The 27962-nt window shown below is 44.8% G+C and overlaps 1 protein-coding gene across 3 annotated transcripts in view; it reads right to left on the reverse strand.

The window, feature by feature from the left end:
• Nucleotides 1-27962, reverse strand: part of LOC142556979 (eukaryotic translation initiation factor 4E type 3-like) — a 48836-nt gene that overhangs the window by 11097 nt on the left and 9777 nt on the right. For 2 of the 3 annotated variants that reach the window (XM_075668460.1, XM_075668461.1), the window contains exons 3-5: nucleotides 26936-27091; nucleotides 23505-23571; nucleotides 7124-7282 (exon numbers count right to left, since the gene is read on the reverse strand). In XM_075668460.1, the coding sequence (XP_075524575.1) occupies nucleotides 7124-7282; nucleotides 23505-23571; nucleotides 26936-27091 (382 nt within the window). Of the gene's footprint in view, nucleotides 1-761; nucleotides 2421-7123; nucleotides 7283-23504; nucleotides 23572-26935; nucleotides 27092-27962 lie in introns of those variants that run through there. The other variant, XM_075668459.1, reaches the window with a different exon arrangement.

Consider the following 27962-nt stretch of genomic DNA (forward strand, 5'->3'; position numbering starts at 1 on the left):
TTTTGTGGAAACGATTCCTAGCAGCACTTTCAATTTTTATCGTACTGAAGACATTTGCAGGCCTTACACATCGAGCAAAAACAGGTGTTTATGTTGACGGTATCTTTTTTTTAAAGCTTGGCCTTTGTGTGCGCTAATACCAAACTTCCTACTGCAGTGACAGGCGACACTTGGTATCTCCGGGAACATCTTTCTATGGTGTTCATTTCTTGATAGTTATTAATTAGCATTTCTGTTGAATACTGTTTATACTTGGCAGAGCATTGGAGTTTATTATAAAGGCTAGTGGCTGCTTTGAGTATGTGTTCCAGCTAATTCCGACCTCCTTTCTAATTTAGGTACACTTGATTTAGTGTGTTTTGCAAATATTTGTCCCGAGTTATTAAAGCTTCAGTAGTTCTTTCAGTTTCAGTAGAGTAGCGCTGCCTCAGAAAACAGTGGCTATAGCGTGGGTTATGGTGTACTACTAGGTGACCATAAAGCAGCACCGAGATGAAACAGTAGCATGATATAAACCAGTAGCATGATATAAAATAAGAGAACTGAATTAGGCAACATGCAAAAGACATGCTTTGCCACAGCAAGTTGATAGAATGCCGCTGTGACTGTTTCATGCAACCTGCATTGCAAAAGACAGAATTGCAACCTGTATTGTGAAATACAGAGCGAGTGCCATACCTCTGTCACACAGAAACAAATGTCACTTCTGTCAAGCAACGTTAGCCCTTTGAGGTTCGAATTTTTTTGAAAAGAACTTTCCCAAATGGTCAAATTACTTTATTGCGGATTTTGAATGTACAAAAAGTGTAAAGTTGGGAATAAATTGTAAAAAAAAATCAGGAACAGCACTTCGGTGTCAGCATCACTCAGAACTGTAAAAGGTTCAATAGTATTTCAGAGTGTGATATGCCTTGAAACATGGGTCTACACACAGTGCCTTATCACAGTCTGTACACATAAAATGTGTCTCTTCTCTTGGATGGACAAGTTTTGTTGGCACACACATAACATCTTCTCTGAATGCGGCTGCCTTGGGCAGACGCCTGAGGCACCCTCTCTGGGAAGTGGCGTGCTGTAAGTCGCAGTGGATTGTCTGTGGTTCGTCTTCTGCGCCTTGGTTGTTGGATCTGGGTCTGGTGCTGCTCCAATATTTGGGTCACAACTCTCTTTCTAAACACAGCAAGCTTAGCCGGGGTGCCAGTTCTCTCGCGGTAGAGAACAAATGCGTTCAGCAGTAACATGACGAGCAGGTGAAAAAGGAACTTCTTGTTCCACTTCAGAGTTTTCCTGATGTTTTCACTGAAGCTCAGCTGCATGTCTACCCTGTCGACGGGTCCTATTTTCTTCGTGTATTCAAGTACACATGCAGGCTTTTTCTTTTTTTCTCCAGTCGCTCTGTCCACCTTATCCGATCTTGCATCTGGGGTCCATGCACTGATGTCAATAGTGACTTCGCGCTTGTCAAGGCAAACAGAGTGTTTGTGTGGAAACTTTCTATTTCACCCTTCACCTTCTTTTTGAAAGAGGGCAGGCCCTTCCTGTTGATTTGCCCAGTTCCGCATGCATTTGTTCTGTTGCTCTGGAGAAATTCACATAGCAATGGGCTTGAGTACCAACTGTCCACAAACAGAGAGTGCCCTTTTTCAAGAAAGTCTGCCAGAAGGTCAGCAACAACAAAGCCTGCATAACCAAGCTCCTTTCTTTGGGCCAGGCTAACTGTAGCTCCTGTATAAACTAGAAACCTCAGTACATACCCAGCTTTCACATCACACCATAATGAACATCTTCACTCCGAACCGGTGTCTTTTGGACGGTACGCACTGCCGGAATGAAAGGTGGCCTCTCCAAAGCATCAGAGATTCATCAATGCATAAATATAATGGCCCTTAGGTGATCGGATCGCTCTGTTATGGAAATAGAGTGCAGGACGCACAGCAGAAGAACAAAGCGGTTCACGGAAAAAATTTCCTAAAGAAATGGGGTCACCAGCATCAAGTCCACCGACCAATAGTCCTGCAGGGTGTTCTTCCGCACCATATCCATAAGTAGCACAATTTCTAAAAAGCAGTAAAGCTCCGGGATGTCCACAGCTGCCAAGGTTCTGAGTCGCAATGCGCCGGAGTGACATGTGCCAGCTTTTTCATTACCGTACTTGTTGGTTCCTGTGACGATGAGCGACACAAGTTCTTCATTGAAAACCAGTTTGAAATAATCCAATTCGCTTGTTTCTGGTGGGAGCAGAGAGGCCGAAACATGCCCTGATTGCGAGTTATCAAAGGTGAAAAGAGGTAGCGAAAAATCACCTGTGCCCCAGTGGGTGACATCACGTCTTGCCCGCTTTCGAGATGTTGCGGCTGCGCTGTGGTCAGAGGTCGAACTGGTTGAATGCAGTTCGTTGTCAGACGATGAGCTGTCCTCTTCTGAAAAAAAAAAAACTGTCTTCTGATTCAGACTCGGTGAATGGAGCGAAATTGGAGTCGGAAGAGTCATCGCTGTCTGTGTCAAGAGAATGGGCAGTGCGTTCGGCCATATCGCTGCTTCACCGTACATCTGAAGAATTTGAAGGAAACTCGGTAAAGAAGGAGAGCAAGAATACTTTGTTAGCATCGGTGATAAACAAGCTAAGAATGGCGCCAACAAAGATAGAAATCAACTTCCGTCAAACCAGCAAGGGTGTGCCGATAAACATAAAAATCAATTTTAGGGCGCCTCCGTTGCAATCACGCGGCGAAAGTGAAACCACGAAAGGGCATTGCCACAGATCGCGCGACGCGCTGAAGCTATAGATCAGTTTTGTTTATCTCCACAAGGAGGTAGCAGAATCAAATTTCAAAAGCTTCGTGTAAGTCCTAGTAGGTGGCAGGAGCTCCCAGTGAGCATGTATCATTACAGCGCAAAATTTCAAATGGAGGTTTAAAATTTTATCTGTACGGCAAAGACCTTGTGGGATGGAAGACTGCCACTGCCCATATACGACAAAACCCCTCAAAGGGTTAGGTAAATACATCTGCTTACTGCCACACAGAGATATCCATAATGCTATATTTATGATATACTAAATTCAAAACCCACTATTCACTGCCACATGAAGATATCTGACTTCTGGGAGTGAATTCGAACATGTTGCAGAATCTAATGAGTGTTCTACACTAAAGGGCTCTAGAAAACAAATACCATAACAACAAGTACCACAGTGCATAAGCAAATGCCATCCAACGTTTAGGTGGCCATTTATATTTAGAATACAAAGTTACTATGTGTTTTACGTGGTTAGTGACACAAAGCATCTCTACATGTTCATGCTCCACCAGGCCAGCAATACAGCTTGTCAACAAGTTGTACTCATGCCTGCTTTGAGTCCTGTCTGGACTTGCTAAAGGTGTGACGTAGCAGGATGGACATGACATCAAATGACGGTGACCGAGCGACACCAGTGCCACAGCGGCGGCCTTTATAGCATTGCTGCGAGATATCAAGTGGCAGTTTGCAACCCAGTCCGGCAGCTGCCAGCTAGGCCCCTGTAAGGAATTAAACTTGTCCAGACTTCAACCTTTGCCTCATTACAAAAATGCCCCTCACCAGGTTTGAGCCTTTTAAACAGACAAGCATAGCGTATACACGATGTGCTGCAAGTTATTACAGTGCTACGCACCACACACAGCTGAAATGTTAAACTAAATGCTGTGAACCTTCCCTCTAGTGGAAGCTCACTCTCAGCCAGAGTCAAGGTCGTATGCACAAATGCCTCCTCACATTGAGTGTTCAGTCACTCACTATGACTTATCATCCAATGTGGAAGGCATAGTGTCGCAAAAAGAAGAGAACGAAAAAAAAAAGGAGGCAGGGCTTGATGTTGTGGTGCATCTCTCAGCTCCTATAGGCAATAAGGCAGGAAAAGAACACTGCTTGGAAACACTATTAGAGACATAGGGAGAGAATGTCTCCATTGGCAATGACGCTTGCCTCATGGCGGCATAGTAACAGAACAGTGAATTCCTTCTGTTTGAATCAAATATGTGTACTGCCTCATCAGTCCCATGCTATGGAAAACACGATTTTAGGCCGTTAAAAAGATACACAAAAGGGAGAGACACACTGATTTATTAAAATAAAGATGCAGCATGGTGCAATTCCTGTGCATGTGCAACTCAAAAGATACTGTATTTAATCGAATCTAGGCCGGCCCCTATTCTAAGCCGACACCCAAATATCTGAAGTCAGAAAAAGAAAATTGTACCTTGAAAGTAGAACGAACAAAAAAGAGAGGACAGCGTTCACAAAATGAAAACCGCATTTATTGAATATGAGCATGTCAAGCTCATTCTACATCATCATCGCTGTTGTAGTCTGATAAATGCCATCCTTGTTGCGGCACACATAAAGAGCATCTCTGGTTGCCCCCTCCAATGACTGACGCTTTTCTCATTGATGCCGAAGTCCCGCCCGGCTTGAACATTTGCCGAGGCCTCTGCAGCTAGCAAACTCATTTGAAAGCAGCACTATAGTGGCATTGCTTGTTTGATGCCATTACAATAACGCCACACCACACGCTGAACGACGCAGGCACACAGGTCCCCCAAAATAGCGATTTCGCTCACATACTTCAGTTGGCTACTGGTGCAGCTAGTAGTGGCTGTGATACCAACTTGTTTAGATGGTGCTAGCTATGCACCATACTTATCAATTTAAATTAAAAACTGGTGCGCGTTTTTTTAAAATTTTCGAATCTAAGATGACCCTGGAGTTTGGTATATGATTATCTGAAAAAAATTATCGGCCTAGATTCAAATAAATACGGCATGACGTGACATTAAAGGATTATCTCTGCAGCTACTTCTGCGCTTCAAACAAGCACATCTCAGAAGCATACAATATGACTGAGGTATCACTCACACAAGTGGCACTTTTCTTTTCGATGTAGCGCGTATCGAAGAGTTCACGAGCAGTTTTATTGCCACTCCTACCCAGTGTGGCAAAGTGGATAAAATATGGCTCACATGAGCAGGCATTGCAATGTGTGCTAAGACGCGCACCATCCAATTTGTTTGTTAGAATGCTCCCTCAGTCGATCATTCAGGCATCTGCCAGTTTGGCTTACATATGACTTTCTGCACCTGAGAGGAATCTCAGGTGTACTACCTCAACAGTACAGCGCACAAAACGCTTAGCATGCTTCTTCATGCACCCTTGTATCTCAGTACTCATGACACGACGACATGCCTGGGCTAGTTTGTTGGAGGTGGAAAAAAAAAAAAAAAAAACACGGACACCGTACCTATCTGATACATTCCTAAGGTTGTGGCTAATTTTATGCATGTACAGAACAACCTTAGGTCTACCACGTCTGTTCTGGTAATGTCAGACTTGGAACTCAACAAGGTCCTTTTTCATCGTACAGTGAACAGATGCGGCCATGGCGTGGATGACCGATTGAGGGAAGCCAGCTTTTAAAAGTTTAGTGCGCTGATGTAAAAAACTTTCCTGCATTGTATGAACATGGTTTACGCAGTGCTGACCCAAGGCATAGAGAGGCAATACTGCGTTTCACAACCTTTGAGTGGGCCAAGTTGTACGGGAGGAGTCCTTTCGTAATGCGTGGATTATAAGCAAAGCAAACATGACGAGGTAAAAACGTTAGATTAATGTGTAAAAACTGTAATGTCTTAGCAACAGGCAGTTCAAAGTTAAAAGACAGTCCCTATTCACATCGCTTGAAATCGGCTAAAACTAAATTGACGGCCTCCCGAAACGCCACACTGGGGAGTCGCACCCTAAAAGAATGAGAAAAATCATCAACATACCTAAACACTTTAAAAAGGAGAGGTGAGCTATGCGCATCTTAGCATGCATTGCAATGCCCTTGCACATGTGAGCGATACTGTATGCTCGTTACCATACTGGGTAGGAGCAGCAATAAAACTGCTCATGAACTCTTGGAAACATGCTACATCAAAAGGAAAGGTACCACATGTGCGAATAATACCTCGGTCACGTCGTATGCTTTTGAGATGAACTTGTTTGAAGCTCAGATGTAATGGCAGAGTTGATGCTTCAACGTCACGTCGTTTCTCTCGAGTTGTGCACGCGCAGGAACTGCATCATGCCCCATCTCCTATTTCAATAAATCAGTTGATAGTTAGCGCTCTGTGTGTCTCTCCCTTGTGAGTGTCATTTTAGCACCCTAAAATCATGTTTTCTAAATCGCACCAACTTGCCCAAAAAGAAGTTGCATTCCCATGGCACAGACACTAGCACCAAAGTTCACTCTAGTAATATTGTAGGAAACCTTAAGCTGCATACGTCATAGGATGAATTAGCAGAGTGGTTAGTCCATGTGTGGGCTACCATCCCGTTTTTAGTGCAGAGAAATTCTGAATATCAAGCCCGCTATGGACCATACGGAGGTCAACATGTGGTTCAAAGACAGCGATAAAGTCTTGTTAGGGAGTGACGACGATATACGTTATGTAAATAAGTTTACTGGTTTTGTCTTTTTCTTATTGCCAGAATCACAGGCATGCTACGTTTTTCTTGCTAAAGAATTGGATGCACGTTAAATATGCACTTTGTTCAGGAGCTCTAATGTCATTCCTAAGTTAGTTTTGTACTTTGAAACCATAAAAGGTGGGAGAGCGCATGATTCGAAGATGCGTTCGAATCGGGCAAGTATGGCCAAATGAATCAGCGGTGTGCTTCTGCATCTTTCCTGCCTCTTGCTTAATTCGACCTGCCAGATAACTCAATCAATTTTGTTGGTCCCATTAACGGAAACCAACTATATAAAAGTCACCTAAAATTTTCACATTACACTTTCTGATGCCTACTTAAGAATCACTGTGCACATACAGCCTGACCTTTCTTTATGTTTTTTATTTAATATATCTGTTATCGCTATCTTACGCAAATTACATTAATTTTAGCTGCGTGGCACTAGGTAGAACCTGATGCCACTTAATGCATCAAATGTAGTGGGCTACATGATATGTTACATTTTCATGAGTGATAGGGGTCTTCTGAGCGTAAGAATGCACTAGCTAGTGCTGTCAGTGTTTTACACATTTGGCAGCAACCTGCATCTCTTCTAGTTGATGAGAAGTTATCTGAACTGGGAAGTTACACTCACGTTTGTAGAACTCGGCAATTGGAGTGATGCCTTGTGGCAGGAGGGCGTGAACACGGGACAGCACCGTAGCACCTTCGCTGAGACGTGCGTCAGCATTCCACAGTTGCACTATGTCATCCTTCTCTCTCACGCACACAGACACCCCGCATATGTCATCTCCTGCACAGACAGACCAGAGCATGCAAGACTTAGAAAAGCAAGGCTTTTGGTTTGTGTCTTTTTCATTGCGTATATTGTCACTGTTCATTGCGTCACACTGCCTCTGCTTCCCTCACTTCTCTCAAGTCGGATTCAACAATTTCAGTCAAACTCAACCTTGTAAGGTTGAGCAACTCCAGCAACCTCACTTTTGTGCTCAAAAAAATTTAAAAAGAAATAAAATTCTGTTGTTTTACCTGCCAATACCACAACCCAATTTTAAAGGGCCCCTGAAACGGTTCGGTCAAATTTTGTAGACGTTTAGGGTACAGCTTAAGTAGAACATTCGCACCACAATTTAAGTGAAGCGTTACGTATTAATGGAGCTACAAGCGATTACAAGTTACCCTCCTCCCTAGCCATGCTTTTCCTCCTCAACTCGTTCGCCGAGCGATCGGGGCTAAGCTCCGCCTTCACTGGCCCTGCATCACGATGCGACGTCACATCGTCCATTTCCGGTTGTTTTGGAGCCCGCCCACGCCCGCGAGAAACCTCTCCGCTAGCCGTTTGGCTGTCGACCCTAAGCGAGAGCTATCAAAGCAGTGTGCGTTGCGAGCATTCTGTCGTAGCGCCGAACGTGTCTGGTATTCCGGTAATCACACACTACCTGAATATTTCGACGGAACGATGGAGGCATAAACTCAAGTTGATGAAGGAACTTTAGCGTAGGCGTACGTGAGCTGCCTGATCGGTCTCCACGGTCCAGCCACCCGCTGGCGCAGAGCTTAACCAGCCAAAGAAAGAGCTAATATTGCTCTAACGAAGTGTAAAACATTTTAAACATTTACAAAAACAACGTGTTAACGATTACACTCCTGCGAAAAATTTACACCAGCAGCCAAGATTACATTTTGTTACTGCTATTGTGTGTGGTTGAGCTCTATGTCACCAGGTGGCTGCACCGTGCAGACCATTCACATTTGCGCTTCTGTTCATCCCCTGAAACCACACGCAAGGGGACACGGCCAGGCCCTGTCCCCTTGCACTTGCGTTTACGCTAATACCGGACTCGCGAAACGCTATTGCATTAGTACTCTTCCGGTGTAAAGTGACGGCCGCAATCGCACAAATCCTGGCGCCGATCGGATAGCGGCAGTCCGATGCGCTGCAGCCAGTCCGCTCGTCTACTGGCTTGCAGAGGGACACGATGTCGCAGCTTGACATATTGCCAGTCGCTACGTTTGCAGTCCACAACGCAACAAAGTCGAATCATAGTGCTCGCGAAAACACAAACCGACACTGACAGCGGAGCTCTCGTCAAAGACAGAGCACGTTGTAACACAAGCAGACGACACTTGCTGCGTGCTGGAAGTGCTTAAGTGTACTGAAAAATTGTTCTTGTGCATTCTCTTTATGTTACTTTCTTGTTATAAAAACAAATTAACTAACATTCCAACTATTACGAACATCATTTGTTTAACATAAAGTTGGAAAATTTATCGATCACGCGCCCTGGTCAGCCAATAGGATAGCTCGCCCCACTGACGTCATATGGGTGATTTCGGTCATATGGGTAGGGGCGGCTTAAAATTCCGCCGCGCAATGTGCTGCAATCGGCAGCGATGTGCATTTTTAAAGCCTTATAATAAATTACACGCTTTATGGGGAGCACTTAGATGTGTCAATTATTAATCAGTAGGACCTACTCTAACAACTCAGTACGTTTGTAGAAAATCGTCAAAATCGTTTCAGGGTCCCTTTAAGGCTTGCTGTAGTGAAGGATTCTGGATGAATTTTTATCAACTGCATTTTGTTGATGTGCATCTAAATATAAGTGCATGAGCTTTCTTGCATTTTGCCCCCATGAAAATGTGGCCGGTGCAAATGGAGACAAACCCGGTACATCAGCCTCCGCAGTGCAGTACCGTAGCCACTGGGCTACAGTGGCAGGTACCTTGGCCTCATTTCAACTTCAAAGGAGAACATAACGGTGGTGTTTCTGTAGTGCACAAAAGGAGGAAAGGAAGGACAGAGACGAGCAAGGAGCACTACCAACTGATCTATAGTTGCGGACAAGCATAATGCACATATGTGCGGCAAACAGGAAAACACGGAAAAGGGGGATATGCAGAGCCAGCACATCACTAAGTCAGATCACTTCACGTGCCCACAACTGCCCGGCACGCGGCCAAGTAATCTCGCTCAGGTCGTGACAGAGCAATGGAAGCGGTGCTTACGCAGTGGTCACCTAGATTGTGAATGTCATCATCATCATGACCAGCAGCCTGGTTACGCTCACTGCAGGGCAAAGGCCTCTCCCATACTTCTCCAACTACCTCGGTCATTTATTAATTGTGGCCATGTTGCCACTGCAAACTTCTTAATCTCATCCGCCCACCTAACTTTCTTCCGCCCTCTGCTACGCTTCCCTTCCCTAGGAATCCATTCTGTAACTCTTAATGACCATCGGTTACCTTCCCTCCTCATTACGTGTCCTGCCCATGCCCCCCCCCCCCCCCCCCAACATTTCTTTTTCTTGATTTCAACTAAGATATCATTAATTCGCATTTGTTCCCTCACCCAATCTGCTCTTTTATTATCCCTTAACGTTACGCCTATCATTCTTCTTTCCGTAGCTCGTTGCGTCGTCCTCAATTTAAGTAGAACCCTTTTCGTAAACCTCCAGGTTTCTGCCCCGTACGTGGGTACTGGTAAGACACAGCTGTTATAAACTTTTCTCTTGAGGGATAATGGCAACCTGCTGTTCATGATCTGGGAATGCCTGCCAAACGCACCCCAGCCTATTCTTATTCTTCTGATTATTTCAGTCTCATGATCCGGATCGGCCGTCACTACCTGTTTTAAGTAGATGTATTCCCTTACCACTTCCAGTGCCTCACTACCTATCGTAAACTGCTGTTCTCTTCCAAGACTGTTAACCATTAGTTTAGTTTTCTTCAGATTAATTTTTAGACCCACCCTTCGGCTTTGCCTCTCCAAGTCAGTGAGCATGCATTGCAGTTGGTCCCCCGAGTTACTAAGCAAGGCAGTATCATGAGCGAATCGCAAGTTACTAAGGTATTCTCCACTAACTCTTATCCCCACTTCTCCCCAATCCAGGTCTCTGAATACCTCCTGCAAACACGCTGTGAATAGCATTGGAGAGATTGTATCTCCCTGCCTGATGCCTTTCTTTATCGGGATTTTGTTGCTTTCTTTATGGAGGTATACGGTGGCTGTGGAGCCGCTATAGATATCTTTCAGTATTTTTACATATGGCTCGTCTGCACCCTGATTCCATAATGCCTCCATGACTGCTGAGGTTTCGACAGAATCAAACGCTTTCACGTAATCAATGAAAGCTATATATAAGGGTTGGTTATATTCGGCACATTTCTCTATCACCTGATAGATAGTGTGAATATGGTCTATTGTTGAGTAGCCTTTACGGAATCCGGCCTGGTCCTTTGGTTGACGGAAGTCTAAGGTGTTCCTGATTCTATTTGCGATTACTTTAGTAAGTACTTTGTAGGCAATGGACAGTAAGCTGATCGGACTATAATTTTTCAAGTCTTTGGAGTCCCCTTTCTTATGGATTAGGATTATGTTAGCGTTTTTCCAAGATTCCGGTACACTCGAAGTCATGAGGCATTGCGTATACAGGGTGGCCAGTTTCTCTAGAACAATCTGCCCACCATCCTTCAACAGATCTGCTGTTACCTGATTCTCCCCAGCTGCCTTCCCCCTTTGCATAGCTCTCAAGGCTTTCTTTACTTCTTCCGGCGTTACCTGTAGGATTTCGAATTCCTCTAGACTACTCTCTCTTCCATTAACATCGTGGGTGCCACTGGTACTGTATAAATCTCTATAGAAGTCCTCAGCCACTTGAACTATCTCATCCATATTAGTAATGATATTGCCGGCTTTGTCTCTTACCGCATACATCTGATTTTTGCCAATTCCTAGTTTCTTCTTCACTGCTTTTAGGCTTCCTCCGTTCCTGAGAGCATGTTCAATTCTATCCATATTATACTTCCTTATGTCAGCTGTCTTACGCTTGTTGATTAACTTCGAAAGTTCTGCCAGGTGTAATCTAGCTGTAGGGTTAGACGCTTTCATACATTGGCGTTTCTTGATCAGATCTTTCGTCTCCTGCGATAGCTTACTGGTATCCTGTCTAACGGGGTTACCACCGACTTCTATTGCAGACTCCTTAATGATGCCCACAAGATTGTCGTTCATTGCTTCAACACTAAGGTCCTCTTCCTGAGTTAAAGCCGAATACCTGTTCTGTAGCTTCATCTGGAATTCCTCTGTTTTCCCTCTTACCGCTAACTCATTGATCGGCTTCTTATGTAGCAGTTTCTTCCGTTCCCTCCTCAGGTCTAGGATAATTCGAGTTCTTACTATCCTATGGTCACTGCAACGCACCTTGCTGAGCACGTCCACGTCTTGTATGATGCCAGGGTTAGCGCAGAGTATGAAGTCTACTTCATTTCTAGTCTCGCCATTCGGGCTCCTCCACGTCCACTTTCGGCTATCCCGCTTGCAGAAGGTATTCATTATCTGCACATTGTGCATGTACTCCGCTTCTGTTATTTCTTGGGTTAATGGCGACCTATGCCTTGCCAATACCACACACTGATGAAGGAGAGGGTTACACTTTGAATCCCGGCAATGAATGCCAAGGTGCCCGTGCACTGTATTGTACACATTGTTTCAGTGCTCGCGCAAGCGGTCGTTGAGGCTCTCTGCCAGTTTAACCGACATAAGTCATACTGCACTTCAGTGGGATCAAGTAAATGACCCCTTCTACACACGGGATGAAACCTGTCTTGTGCTTAGTGGAGCATGAAGAAAAGGTGTGTGGCGTGTTGACTCGCTTCCATAGCTTCTGTAGTTTTTCTGGAGCCAAGAAAACCACACAAAGTCTAGTCCTGGCCAATCTTTTGTAACCTGTGCGAAATGCTGTGCACATATGGCAGCACGACAGACCAGGTCTTTTCAGAGATGTCCCGCTTCTCGAGCCTATGTCCTCGTTGCACAACCTTGAGCAACTTTTCGGCCACCGAAGAAAGCAAGTGCACTGAATAATTGGCTTCTACCAGGCGCCTCGCCTGTTGAGAGAAACTACTTAGTGTTGTGTGGGGGCAAGACTTCTTGAGGGCGTTGGCAAGCCAAAGGTTAGTGATGCTCCTCTTAACTAACTTTGAGTGGGCTGAGCTGAAAGGCAAAAATGGTTTACTGCTTTTCGGTTCATACATCCAGCAAACGTGTGCAGGCGTGAATAAAAGCTTCAAATCAAGAAATCGTAGGGTGCTTGAATCGGGTAATTCAAACGTGAGAACAAGCGGCTTCGGGTACTCACGGAAGATAGCCACAGTATCTGAGGATATCTTCTGGAAATACTCATTGTTACATTTTACAACTACTAAATAATCATCAACACAGAGGCAAACTTTGAGTATTACTGATTCATCAAGCTTGTGGACCAAGGCAAAATCGTAATAAGCAAGAAAAATGTCACTGAGAATAGGCGCCAAGCAGGATCATATACATACACCACTTTTTTGTATGTGGTTATTATCATTCCATGACACAAAGGCGACCTTCAAATAAAAACAGCAATTCCAGCAAGCTGCTTTGTGAATACCCGTGCATATTGGGAAAGCAGAAGACCCAAATGTGTCCATACACTCTTCTACACACAGGAGTAGCTGGCCATGCAGCAGAGTAATATAATCTTTAATGTCAGTAGAACCTTTCCTCTTTCATGTGCTACGCAAACACCGCCGTTATGAACCATGACCAACTTACCCAAGCCTCTACCCTAATATGTTTCAAAGGAGAGCTGATACATATTTCTGAAGTTGCTAAAGCTCTACTACAGTCGAATCCACTTATAATGATACCGGTTTTAACACTATATCAGTTATAACAATGAAAAGATGCTGTACCGTGAACTTCTGTCGGTTTTCTATGGTTTCTCAGCCTCGTTTGACTTTCCACCGAAACGGAAGATGGCTGGTCCGTTCGCTCATCATCGGCAATGCACGATATTGCTAGTTAAAAGAAAGCACTGGAAAGAAAGATTTGAAAACTATCTATTTTATAAGTGCTTCTAACCGATGAGGCGATCGTCATGAACATGCCTGCGTCAGATAACAAAGGCAACGACGGCAGCGATGACACGATAGAACAGGCTGCCTCAATGTTGTCCCCACAGGAGGGCCGGCAGATTATTTAGCCCCTCCGGGGCTTCGCTTTTGTGAGAAACCTTCTGCTGCACTACATGGGGCACCTGGATGCCTTTGAGAAGGATGTCGGCAAGCTTCACGTAAAGCATGTGAGGCTGACGGACGCGGAGTTTTTCTCGTGCAAGCCAGTGAGAAGTACGTGGCGAGATGCTTGTGGTGATCTCGCCTCAGCATTTCTTCTGGATTTCTCAAGCTGACAGGCTGCCGCGACAGCCGTCTCACAATTTTCAAAAGGAGTACTGACAAAAAAAATTTAGGTCTTATTTTTTACACTCCAATAAGTAGCTAATGACCAAGTAATCACAGCATGAAACATCATTTGCTTCAGATCGCGACAGGTAATTATTTGGAGTCTTGTTTGTAGCGACCAGTCCCAGTTTCAGTTGCAGAGAGCAACAAGATGGGCTAAAGAAGGAATGTAAACACAGCTGGGCACGTGACCACACAAAACGCATACGCTCGCAGGCGCACGTGCTTCGTGTTGCTAGTTTGTCTGTCCCGCCTGCACGTGATTTGCGATGTCCTCACCATCATCATTGGCCTCGTTGTTGTCCTTCAGCGGCGACTAGTTCCTGCAAGCAGGAGTTGCCGCTGTGTTAGATGTGGCCAACCACGTTTGATTGGATCCACTACAAAGCAGCGACTCGGAAAGTGCAGCCAGCGACAGTTATCAATATGCTTACGCACTGCTACAAGTAGTGCTAACCATTCATTGGGGGCGCTTTGGGAATGAAGCATATTCTGGAGCAGGACACAAGGTGGGGTAAAATTTGGCACAGCATGAGGCTTGGGGGTACGTAGTTTGTGAAAGGTCATCAGACTGCTCTAAGCTCGGCGGGTTTTGTTTATACCAGGCACACTCGAAATGAAACAAGCAAATCTGGCTGCTCTTCAGCGAAGTCAATTCTAAGCGTTCAGTGGCGTGCATGAACTCGGACCACTTCTGACGCTCATCAACACCGACGGTAGCAAACGAGCGAGCCATGCGAGCTGGCCATCGGATCCGAGGCCGACGGTCCTTGCGATCCATCCACAGCTCATAATAAAGCACCTATCTTCATCAACACAATTAACGTCTGCACAGTTATGTCGCTTACAAGTGAGAATGCAATTACTTTTCCTGACCCCGTTGGTAGCGATGAGAAAACACGTTAGCCAGGTGAGCCGCTTTGTAGAGACAATTGCAGCGGTGGCTGCTATGGACCGCTTACAAGTGGAGACCACGGCAACGATTTACTACTTCATGCAACATTTTATAACATGCACACTTTAGAGGTCACCTTACTTTACGAGTTATTTCATGCTGGAAACAAATTTTAGCTGATTTTTGTGCTGCCGTCAGCGGCGAAAAAAAAGAAAAAAGGAAGAAATACACGATGGCTATCGGAGTGGTGAGAAACTTACTCGCAGGGCCCGCCCCGATGTCAGCACAAACTCATAATGTGGCGTTTTCTCGGCTGTTTACATTCCTTCCTTGATGTCAATGTCACGAGGTGCTACGTTTGACAGTTGGCTGCGCGCACGCATATTTTAAAATTGATTTTAAGTATGTTCTAAGCTATATTCGCCGTTTATATTTTGTAGACGAGTTTGTGCCCACATAAATTGATCTCACATGTTAACTCGACTTTGAATTTTTTTGTCAGTACTCCTTTAAGGCCCTTTTTGGGGTGACCAAAGTGATGCCTCAGTGGTGTCCGCATATCGATTGCCACCTGTGACCAGTTTGCAGCTGTTATAGCGGTGCCCCATTCTTTTATGCCGACAGCCTAGGCTTGTTACACGCGATCGGAGCGCCCAGGAAGCAGTTAAACGAGTGAACACAATCAGCAGCCGGATGGAGGAAGGTAGTGGGGAAGGGTACTGGCCCACCTGCCATTATAGTTTTCTCACAACAGCTTTGCCATCTCCCTATTTTGATTTTTTCGTGCAACCAGGTTATAAGAATGGAATTTTTGTCGCACTTGAATAGTGTAGAAGTGGGTTCAACTGTGCACACGTTTTGCATGCCAAAAGGTCACACTTAACAGGTATAAAGTTTTGGAAACACTTGTTGGATACAGTATTTTAATTAGATTTGTTCCTCATTATAATGAGGCAGGATATAACCAAGTAATGGGTATAATGAAGCAAAGTAGAACCTCGTTCATATGTTTTGGAAAAAAACCATGAGAGAAAACGTACTAACCAGAAAAACATACAACTAAAAAACTTAGACTCATCTATTGTTCACATCTACATAATGCGAAGCGTCACGTGGATCATTGCGGCCCGAGATGCGCTTTGTTGTTTTCCTATTGCGTGGTGTTTTAAGAGGGCGAGAAAAACCGAAAGGAAATCGAGCTGGAGGGTGACACTGTATGCAGCTGAAGTGAAACATGACGCCCACATCATGATGCCTGCAGCAGGGAATGGCGGCCCATTTGGATTATCGCCTACTAAAAGCCTGCACAGTACTCTACCAATGGCACTATGCACCACGCTCTGCAAAACAGATAGGTGAAGATGCTTATTGCAACAAGTATGGCGGTGATAGATGAAAAGTCGGTGTGCAATGACCGGGGCGGAGATTTGCTGGTACCAGAATAAGAAACTGTGCGCACCATCATTTTCACGTAAGACGGGCAGCTTTATACTGTTTTCGACCGTACGCGCCTCGCGCCTTTTCTTGTTCACGTGGGATCTAGCGGCCGGAAAACGTATACAATCGCAGTTTGCAGCAAGGAACGGCGGCGCGTTTCGTTTATCGCCTAGGGTGCGCTGAGCGTGTGCTATGCTTCTCACGGTACCACGCGCTGTGAAACAGATAGGCGAAGGTGCTTATCGCAATAGCATTGGTGGTGATAGCTATGAATGTTGTGCGCGACGACCCAGGAGATTTGCTGGTGCCGAAATTATAAATTGAGTGTGCACCGGTGTTTTGATGTGAGACGGACAGGTGCGTATTGTGGTGAAGCTGCCGCGATGGGCAGCCCTATACCGTTCTCAATCGGGCATGCCTCGCGCATTTTCTTGTTTACATGAGATCTAGTGGCCAGAAAATGTATCATACGATCGCAGTTTGGCAACGCGCTGTGTGCTGGTGCCAAAAAATCCACGTTTTCCGGGAATGTATGAACCAGTCAAAAATGAGCGTAACTCTATTGGGTCACTTTTTGTGTTCTCGATTGTGAGCACTGGCGCAGGAAAAATGTACGCAACGGGAACGTATCAACGAGGTACTATTGTACTAAATGCAATTCCTCTTTAAATATATAGAGCTCCTCATATTTAAAACCTCATTTTAACAAAGTAAACTTGTTCTGCCAATGGATATAACAAACTGAATTAGTCTTTGAAACCACGTGCCCCAACCGTTGCACACCGACCACATCGCTTTCCGCCCGGTTCCGCACTCGTTGCGCACAGCAGTTCAGAAGTCCGGTGTCGAATACGCCATCGCGCAACATTGGCCTTTGTCACTGCCGCACCCACGGTGGCCGCGCACAGCAGGCGCTCGTTTCTTATCTTATCGCAACTCTCTCTTGCTGTGGCACATAGCTGGTGAAGCTAGGCACACCCTCCAATATCACAAACTCGGAGGCCACACCTAGCTGCGCAGCGCCACACACTGATGATGATGCCTACACGAGGCATGCTAAACACCAGTACCTCCACTTCTCTCTCTCTTTGTCCGACGGGCCGCGCTTGCTTATGCAGCTAGGCCAGACCTCCAAGATTGTATAAAACTGGCACAAGTTGGCTAAGCCAAGCCAGTGCACTGACATGGCAAAGCCGCAGAAGCCACAAGGCCATGAAGTAGCATGAGGTCAGATAATTTCACTCTCACGGGCCGAATGTGTCTGTGCATACGGCCGACAGTGTTTCTGGCGCTGTGCCAAGCTCTGTCGGCCGTACGCTTCGACGGGTTCACGAAATCTCGTGAAAGTGAAACTATGTCCGAAAGTCACGGCGGTAGCCTGAGAATATTGCTCCAGCTGCATAGTTGGCACACTGTTTTATGTGCAATGTGCTGTTCAAACACGATGGACTTCGTTTGCATCGCAGTGTGCTAGCTGTTCCCTTCGACCACGCCGCTGTTTTGCTTATTTCACGACAATATGAGCAAGCCAATTGAAAAGCGGAAGCGAAAGACCGTCACATTTGAACAGAAGTACATGCTATCATAAAGGCTGTCACATGAGGTGCTATAAAGTTGTGTGTTGTACACACCAGAGTGTTATTGACTGTTGTTTTATGTGAATTTCTTTGCATACATGCCCGTGTAGTGGTTTGGTGGCCTGCACATCTGCAGCCTTCTTTGCATCTCTAAAGTTGTCAACACCGTTGGGCATATACTGCAGTAAAGGGCAGTAATTAGTATAACGAAGTTTTTTCGGCTTCCTTTTCAATTTTGTTATAACGAGGCTTGAGTGGATATAGTGAAGCTGGTCTTGAAATGCCAGAGCTGGTGCCCTTGACGTCATTGTGACATCATGACATAGACAAAACATTTCCTGGCATTACGTACCAGCATTATGATGATGCTCATAAAAACAAAGAGTGTTGAGTGAATTTTTTCTGGTTGCGCTAGCATGTGGCAATTGCAGCAAGCCCCAAAACAAAGCGAGCCAGTGTGTCATGTTTTCATGTTGCATCCACCATCCTGGTTATCAAATTAACAAGTACTGGTTAGTAGAGAAAAGGTATGGTAGTCAATTACTTAGGACGCTCTAATACTTAGCGGTATTTCTTCTACAGTTTAGAGGGTGTGGACCTCCATTTATTGAAAATGAATGACAAGTCGAAAATGTCATGTTTTCCCTGCCTCAAGGTCAAGACAAAACTTCCTTGTTAGTCTGTAGCACGGTGTACAACATGCAGTTGAACCCACTTATAATGATACGAGTTTTAACAATATATTAGTTATAACAACGAAAAACTGCTGCACCGTCAACTTTTGTATGTTTTCTATGGTGAAATAACCCGCTCACTACAATTCCCCATACCACATTATCGGTTATAACGATGATGTCTGGCTACTGAGTGTCCTGGTCGAAAGGTAATGAAACGCAAAATCCTTGGAAAGAACAAAGAAAAAGAGAAACTTAAGCCGCTGCATGATGGCCCTCCAACCCAACAGCCGCCGCGTGCTCTTTCCAGTCTTCTCCGCATTGGCAGCCTCGCACACGTCTCTCCCGTCGCCCTTCCAACCCTCCGAACATGAACAGGCTGCGCCCATAGCTCTATTACGAACCACCCTCCGAAGCATGAATGGACCGCACCAACTGCGCTGCTCCCAGACTGCTCACAGGTCCCTCATTTGGTGCAGGTCTGCCAACTGATTAAGTTGCTTGCACTCGTCTTTGTTGGTTGCGTCGAAGTCATTCCTGGCCATGTGGTTTCTTAGCCTCGTTTGACTCGCTGCCAAAATGGAAGATGGCTGATCCGCCCACTGATGATCGGCAATGCACAACGTTGCCAGTGAAAAGAATGTGCACTGCCAGAGATTTGGAAACTAAGTCCTTTTAACCGATGAGGTGATTGTTGTGAACACACATGCATGGGATAGCGATGGCAACGATGGCAGCAATAACACAATAGGGCAGGCTGCCTCAACATTGTCCTCAAAGGAGGCCTGGTAGATGATTCAGTTTCTTTGAGGCTTTGTTTTCACGAGGAACCTTCCGCTGTACTAAGTGGAGCACCTGGATGACTCAGAGAAGGATGTCGGCTACATTTGCGTAAAGCAAGCAAGGCCGACAGACATGGGGTTTTCTCAGGTAAGTCAATGGGAAGTATGTGGGTGGAGAGATGGTTGTGGCAATCTCCCAGCGTTTGTTCTTGATTTCTCACGCTGACCAGCTGCTGTGGCAACCTTCTCGCATTTTTTAAAAGGCCCCTTTTAGGACCACCAGAGATGCCTCGGTAGAGCTCGCATATCACTTGCCATCCATGACCCGTCTTTGCAGTTGTTATAGCAGTGCCATTCTTTAACGCCAACAGCCACGACTTGTTATATCGATTGGAGCTCCCAGGAAGCAGTTATACGAGTGAACACAATCGGCAGCCAGATGGAGGAATGCGGTGGGGAGGGGCACTGGCCGCCCTGCCATTGTAGTTTTCTCACAACAGTTCCGCCATCCCCCTGTTTTCATTTTTTTCATGCAACCTTGTTATAACCATTACAGGTTATAACAATGAAGTTTTCATGGCACTGCAATATTGCTATAAGCGCGTTCGACTGGTCATGTTTTTATGTTGCATCTACCATCCTGGTGATTGTATTAACAAGCACTGGCTAATTGAAAAAAAGGTACAATAGTCAGTTACTTAAGACGATCTGATGCTTGGCAGTATTCCTTATACGGTTGAGAGGGTGTGAACCTCCATTTATCGAAAATGACAAGTCAGAAATGTCATGTTTGCACTGCCTCAAGGTCAAGGCAAAACTTCATGTTGTTAGTCTGTGGCATGGTGTATGATATATATATATATATTCTTTAGGTGAGAACACCGGGATTCACTAGAAAAAGTAGAAATGGCACATGTCCATCGGCCCGGTGACGGCATCAGATACCTATCGGCGGTATGACGCAACTTCTAGCAAGAAGAGGTTTTTATTGGTTTTACCTCCTGTTGGTATAGCAACCGGTGCTTCACAAGAAATCCGAAATGATTGAGTGATGTGCGAAAGTAGGTCACCGTGATGAGGAGAGAGCGTGGGGGAGAGGGCATCACATAGCCTTGATGGAGCAGATACAGCGGTGCAACGACGCATGCAGAAGCCATTCCCTTGTTGCTTGTCATAGGCGCGTTTCTCGCCCGCACAAGCTCTCATCTTTGTTCTAACTAAAGTTGCATCATTCCACCAACAGGCATCCACTGCCGTCACTGGGCCGACGGATGCATTGTCATTTGCTACTTTAGCTGGCTGATCACGTCTCTAAAACAAGCCAAGAATTGTCCCCAGCTAAAGAGTATATGTCTTACACTGTGGTGACTGGTCACATCTTCAAAGTTGAATGTAGTTTGATATTTGTGCTCTTCATGCACAAACCTATGCAGACATAATCAGAAGCCTCATATATAGGTAACTCAAAACCATCAAGTTACAGTGCATTAGAAATGCGTCATGGAATGACTTGTTCAGCAAGATGTTTCTGCTGTAAAATATGCTATTTCAAGGTGCCTTATTGCTAAGTGGTCTTTACCTGAATGTAGATACATTTTAAAGGCATTAAACTTTGCAGAAAGTAAGATTTACTCAATACTTGTGGCTTGCTAGTTCAGAAGAAGCACATATGCCTTCCTTACACCCCTTACCTGTTGTGACAAATTTCATTTTTTTTAAAGTGCAGAATGTTTTTGACACCTCCATATTTCACACCATTTTTTTTTTCTAAAGATATCATAAGGGTAGACTTCAGTTAACTCAACTCAGGTTAATTAGAATTTTATGTTCATTCGATCTTGATCAAAGCTGCCTGCCGGCACCCATGCATTTCTATGGGCCTAAAATTTCGCTGTTTCAATCCAAAAAGTGGCCTTCGCTGGATAATTTGAACTTGACCAGCCAGCCCTAGTGAGATTTTCAAGCAAAAACCACAGTTCACAGTGTCTGCTTATGCTATTTATCCTATTCTAATGCGTGCCTTGCTTTTTTTTTTCAAGAAAATTAGGTTGAAAATTACCTGTGAGGTGCCATAGGATATGAAACTAAAAACCACCTTTGTGGCCTTTGCATGCTTTACTGCATAACAGCAGTGCACAGAGGCAAAGTTGACTTTAGGAAACCCGTCGCCATTGTGCAACACTTGGCCATCTTTCTTGCTAAAAAATCAGGTGCGCATTAGATTCTTACTTTGTTTAGGAGCTTTAATGTTATTTCTATGTTCATTTTCTACTTTGGACACCTAGAAGGTGGGCGCGCATTTGATTTGGGGCCTGTTAGATTCAGGCAAATACTGCCAAATGAATCAGCAGTGCTTTTAGCATTTTTTAAACCAAAGCTTTCTTTGCCTCTTCCTTAGACTTATTTCTGGCGCTCTTTGGCCATACCTGGCCCTTGTGCCATTAAACATCAAACATTCATTCATTCCTTAGACTATTCCACTGCTGCTGCTGTGGCTGCTTCTGCGGTTGTCTTGCACATCGCCTCTAGGGGTGGTTCAGAGCATGTATATGTATGGAAGGAGTGTGGCAGCGAGGGAAGGTGACACAAGAAACTTGTTTGGACCTTTCCATCACGTCACATGTGCACAATGCCTTCTAGAGCTGTCTGGGTATCACCCACATTAGCCTCTTGACAGCTGTAATTATCTGCGACTCACTACAAAAGCATTGCAGAAACTGCAGCCCTTGCCTTTCTATTAGCGTGCAGGTTCAGAGGGGAGGTAGATAGAATGGTAGAGAGGAGGAGGGAGAGGATGCAGTGAATGGTTAGAACCAATGCAGTTGCGAAACAAGTGAATAACAACCTTGCCACTCTTCGCTCGCAGTTCCCTATTGGGAGGGAGAGTGGGATAGAGAAAAGAGGACATGAGAAAGCAAGGAAATGTTACTACGTACTATAGACACGACAGTGACTATGGGCAAACCGAAGGTACGGTGCAGTATGTTTCTGCTATTTCTGAAAAATAAACACCATGCAAATTGTCAAGCGGACAACTGAGTCAGGGCTTCTAGACACAAAACCGCACAAAGCATCGCAGGGTCCAGGCGACAATACAGAAGCAGTCGTATGTCAAATCAACGCTTCTGTGCCCATCATGGTAGCTTTGCGGCTATGGCATTGCTCGAGGTCGCAGGTCTAATGCCGACCACGAGAGCCGCATTTTGATGGGAGCGAAATACAAAATCACTAGTGCACTTAGGTTTAGGTGCATAAAGAACACCAGGGTGTCACAATTAATCTGAAGTCTGCCATGCCTCATAATCAGATTGTGGTTTTGGCATGCACAGCCCCATAATTCACTTAATGTTTAACACTCCTGCCACGATGCAATGTGCCATGTGAGGCAGTGACAATGCTCAACCCTCTCAGAGATTACGAACAATGGCACACACACCTCAAGCAAACATGTCTCCCTGTGTGTTCTGCATAATGTGCAGACAAATAGCAGTGGTGCAAGCAAGGTAACGTTTAACATCAACTCACTCCCCCTGATATTGGACTGAATGCTGAATAAATTAATCATTTGCCATCAATATCACCACTAATTATCGTCAATCCAAGCAAACAGCACAGAAAACCTCTCTTACACTGATTCCCATAGTGTGTGAGAGCCACATAATTTTTCTGCATCTTGTTTGATTTGACCGGCCAGATAATCCAGTCATTTTGTCGGTTCTGTCAAGGTCAAATTAATGAAGGTCGACAGTACCAGGAATGTCTATTGTGTATTTACTGGTCTTGTTGAAAAAAAAATAGCAAAAGTCATTATGTATAATTCATTTTTCAATATTACAGAAAGTGCACATCTACATACACATATGCCAAAATTGCTGAAAGTTCATGACGAGTTAGCTTGACATCGGCACCAGAGGATGCTTGTGGTAACGACTAATTACATCATCATTGCCAGTGAAAGGGTCAATCGTTAAAAAGTCCAGTTAGCGCATCATGCTACTGTGTGTACCGAGAAAGGTGCCCATGAATATTGCTAGACGCGTGCGGTATTGGATTGTTTGAACGAGGCACGTGGGCGCTATCACTCGAGAAAAGAGGAGGAAGACCGAACTGGGCTCACACTGCGAATCTAACCGGTCAGCGCTGCAACTGCTTAGATTCACAGCGCGAGCCCAGTTAGTTCTTCCTCCTCTTTTCTCGAGTGATGGCGCCCACGCGCCTCATTCAAACAACCCAATATCACACGCGTATAGCATAATCCCCCAGCGGGTGGATTCATCTTCCACTAGGCAGCCTGAAAAGATTTAAGTCATCAACTAAATCATTTGGCACAAGGCAAAAAGAGCTGGAAGGGAACTGAACAATTAGTTCTCACCTGGCCGCACAACTTCTGCGAACTGTTCTCCAATGGCAGCCAATAGAAGCTCCTTCCAGACCACTGGCTGCAACAAGAGTTCACATGTTTAGCCACACATCTATTTATTAGGCACTCATTCACAAACAATGCAATAAGACAGAAAATGCCTCTTTTTGTAACTATAGATAGAAAGTACCTTAAAACCTCGTCAATTCGAAGAATTGAATAATTCGGACTCGTCCTTTGGTCACAGCAGGCGTATACATTATTTAATGCAATCAAATGCCTGCTAATTAAGACATATTTGGCCGCGCATAGGTTAATTCGAAAAAATCGCAGAGCTCAGCACGCACCACAAATGTGCAATGCAACAGTGCAAAAACAGTTCTAGCATCCAATCGAAATGAAGCTGCGAAGTCCGCATCCCCATAGTCATCACCAAAAATTGTTTATGAATGACAGCAGTGCCAGAATGCTTTGTCCATATTTGTGCCTTTAAAGCTTTTATTTTTGCGTTTACCACCGTGCATTACACTGCGCCGGCCGCGTGCCTTCATAACAGCTCAGTCATCATACATTATTGGGTTGATAGTGGCCGTGGTTTCGCCGCCCCCAGCGATTGAGGGAAATAGTAACTTGGTTTAGACCCGATGCTAAGCTGTTGAGGATGAAGAGCATTGGCTACATCGCGGTGGACGGACGATCTTGTGGCGATCACTGGCAAAAGTGACAATCGGGATGTGTGCACAGTTAGTGAAAACCATATCAGATGAAGATGCGGCCAACAGCCGCGCTGTGAACGAATTCATGAGGCCTTCACTGCTGCAAGCTCTAATCATTCACAAGACGACGAGAATTGCAGATTTCGCACTGCATTTGTGCAAAATAGGAACCAGACTTGCTGATTCATTCAGTAAATAAAAGCGCATTGAAGTAGTAAGCATTTGTTTATTGTTTCCTCGATACCCTAGATAATTTGATGTTAGGTTAATTCTGACATTTTTTGCGGTCCTGTGAAATCCAAATTAATTAAGTTTTACTGTAGAACCTCATTCGTCCGTTTTAGAAAAAACACGAGAAAAACATACTAACCGGGCAATCAAATGAACCAAAGGCATTGAAAAATCTTGCAGACTCAGCTGTGGTTGACATCCACATAATGGGAAGCATTGCACAAATCATTGAGGCATATCGTGCCGACACGTTTCAGTTGCTAGGGCCTGAGATGCATGTCGTCATTTTTGCTGCTTCAGCAAGCTTACGTTTCCCCTCCTCAAATTCGGCCTACGTCGGCAGCCTCTTCAGGTGGGGCATTATCACAATATATTTTTATGTGCCCAGTAGGAACAAATCATTGTGGCACTACACGCCAAAGTGCATTGAGCTGGAGACACTAGATTGGCCCGAGATGCGCACTGTCATTTTTCTATTGCGTCAGGTTTTCAAAATAAAATCAAGCTGGTGGGCTTCATCAGAATACAATCCCACCAGAGCAAAACATGACCTTGACTTCGCATAGCCTGCAGCAGGGAACGAAGGTGCGTTTGGGTTATCACCTATTAACAGCATGCAGTACACTTCCAATGGCACTACGCCACGCATGTTGTGACGCATAGATGAAGATGCTTATCACAATAGAGTTGGCAGCGTTAGTTGTGAATGTAGTGTGTGATGACTCACGAGGAGATTTGCTGGTATCGGAACAGAAAACTGAGTGCACGATGATATTTTCACAAGACACGGGTGGGCAAGTACTGCAGGGAAGCTGTTGCGGTGGGTGGCTACTGTTCTCGATCATGCACGCCTTCTGCCTCTTCTTGTTTACACTGGATCTAGCAGCACGAAAACATATCACACAATCATAGTTTGGCAATGTACTGAACGTTAGTGCTGAAGGATTGTGGTTTCCAGAATGTACCAACCGATGAAAAAGAACAGCAACTGTATTGGGTAATTTTTTGTGTTCTCGATTGTAAACGTTGGCAGCGGGAAATCGTGCAAAACATGATCATATCAACAAGGTTCAACTATACATGCAACGCTCAAGTTAAATGCGCTAAACTCCCATTGTTCACTCTATGCCATCAATACTGCCATGTGGATTTCATTCACTTTAGTTGGGCCACTTTGTTATGTTTCTGCTGTTGCGTGAGAATGCACTTGTGGTATCTCATAATGCTTTATTCTTAGATGATGTCATTCCTTTCAGAAAAACAGGAACCTAATGTACCTTTGCAGTCATGCTAATACATGAATATGGCATGTTCTAGAACTCACCTTGTTGCTGTGCGCATGGCCAGAAGACTCGGTGATGAACGTATAAAAGTGGCCAAATGCTAAGCAACAACTTTCAATTCGATAACTGCCAAATGCGCTTTTTGCCATTGTCGCTGCTGAGCTCTATTTCAGATTTGAGGGCACAACTTTGCCAAGTGAACTGTTCTCAGTCTCCGCCTGCCCCTGTGCTGTCACACCCATGGGACAATACCACTAAATATGAATGCATTTATTGGTAGGTTTTTTAGGGTGAAAGAGCCCACCACGTTTCATAAATGTGTCAGCAATAAAGACAAAAAAGCATCATGTGGTTCTGCATGACTGTCTGCACATCACAGCTGCCACACATGCGGCATCAGATGCTTATTACAGATTAATGAGAGCAAATGACATACTAAGAAGCAAACATCTCCATCTTTAAGTGCATAGCCTCGCATTGGGTTATGTACTGGGGGATTACATTGTTGCATACAGGACATAAGCACGGCAGTTTGACATCTGCATTAATTGTGGCTCAATGCACAGAAAACATTAACCCTTTGTTGACGAGCATTACCTACAGGCAACATACCAGAAAAAAAGATTTTTTTTTTGCTGCGTTTCAATATTGAGTATGAAGTTTCTTGCTAATGTTTTCACTAAATGTTTTCGGCCAACACTGAATGACAGGCAGCATGTGGCATTTTTAGGTTTAGAGCAGAAACACAGGACAAAGAAGAACTTTTGCACGTGATTCCCTTTCTTTCGAAAGCACGGTCAGAGGTGACAGACCGATGCAATATCTCTGGCTGCAATGGAGTCACACACGTGAAGTAATGCAAATGAGATGTACTATACCCATGGTTCACATCTGATGAGCGCTGTCTGCACAAATTCTAAACGTAGCCTTAGGTGGCTTGGGGTGAAGCCCACTTCCAATTTTCTGCCTGGTGTTTCCCTCATATTGCTGAAAACGTTTCCACAAAATACTTTTCTTCTCATTTAATACGCTTAATAACGACGTGTTTTGCACGTTTAGATAGAAAATAATTTTTTTTTCAAGTATTTATATGTGTCGTCGTTAAAGGGTTAGACAACAGAAGTTATCTTTCGAGAAGATCTTGCTTCTTTTCTTGGTGAGAGGCGAATGCATGCGACCAAAACTCTGGGGTAGCAGGCAACGCAATGCTTACTGTGTGCTTCTTATGGCATCGGATGCGCCAGGTGCCCCCACGCTGGTTTTCCGGGTCCTCCCAGAGGGGCCGCCGCTGTCCCCGCATTAGGTGGTACGTGTGCCGCAGGCCGAGCTCACACACATCTGGAATGTGGTGCAGCACTGCCCAGAAACCCTGCATAGTCACACCAGGTCAACATGAACAATGAAAGAAAATTTGGCTGGTTAGAAGCACTGTCTCAACTTTTGTTTGAAAGCACGCAGTGTGTCACACCAGCCGAAGACAGAAAACGTCACACTCCTTTGCTTAATACCACTTTTCCTAACGCTGACTTTCTTCAAGAATAAATATGGTGAAATCGGGAAAGTGTGGTGACTGCTGCCCATTGCAGGAATTCAGCAGCTATGGTGTACTGCTGCCGCTGCTGGTAAAATTGTTGTTGGCTTTGCACTTAGCCATAGAAAGCCAATCTCTGATAGGCACTATTGATGCAAAATATGGTGAAGTGTCAAAGTATGAATACACGCTGAAGAACCTGTGAAATCAAAAAGTTGCTTCAAGGTGGCCCTTTAAAGCATTTATGGTATATTAGATTCCTTGTCATTGTGTTGTGTCGTTGCGTTGTGTGTTTTGAAGAAGGCAATTAAGTCCACTTGTCGAAACGTTGGCTCCTGCATTCACCTTGTTCACATTTTGCTTATGGTATATGTGTAGCTTTTAGATAGAAAGATTAATATATTAATAACTGTGCCAGCATAGCACCCCTATATGAAGGTCATGGTCTAGCCGAAGGGGAACGTTTGGCTAGCTGTTTCACAAAAAGGAAGACGTTGCAAGCTGTTGAGACAGCAAACAAGAACGAGAAACACACAGGGCACAATTTTCACTTCTGGTAATGTCTCTTTTGTGTTTAGCATTATAGTTCACCATGTCATTAGCACTGGTTGCAATGTCTATGTTGTGACAGCACAGACCAAGCAAAAACACAAATGCCACCTTGCCTACTTTTCCATATGCTTGCGTGCATGCTGACACAACAGAAGGA

Source organism: Dermacentor variabilis, chromosome 9, assembly GCF_050947875.1.
Source record: "Dermacentor variabilis isolate Ectoservices chromosome 9, ASM5094787v1, whole genome shotgun sequence".
Taxonomy (NCBI): Eukaryota; Metazoa; Arthropoda; class Arachnida; order Ixodida; family Ixodidae; genus Dermacentor; species Dermacentor variabilis.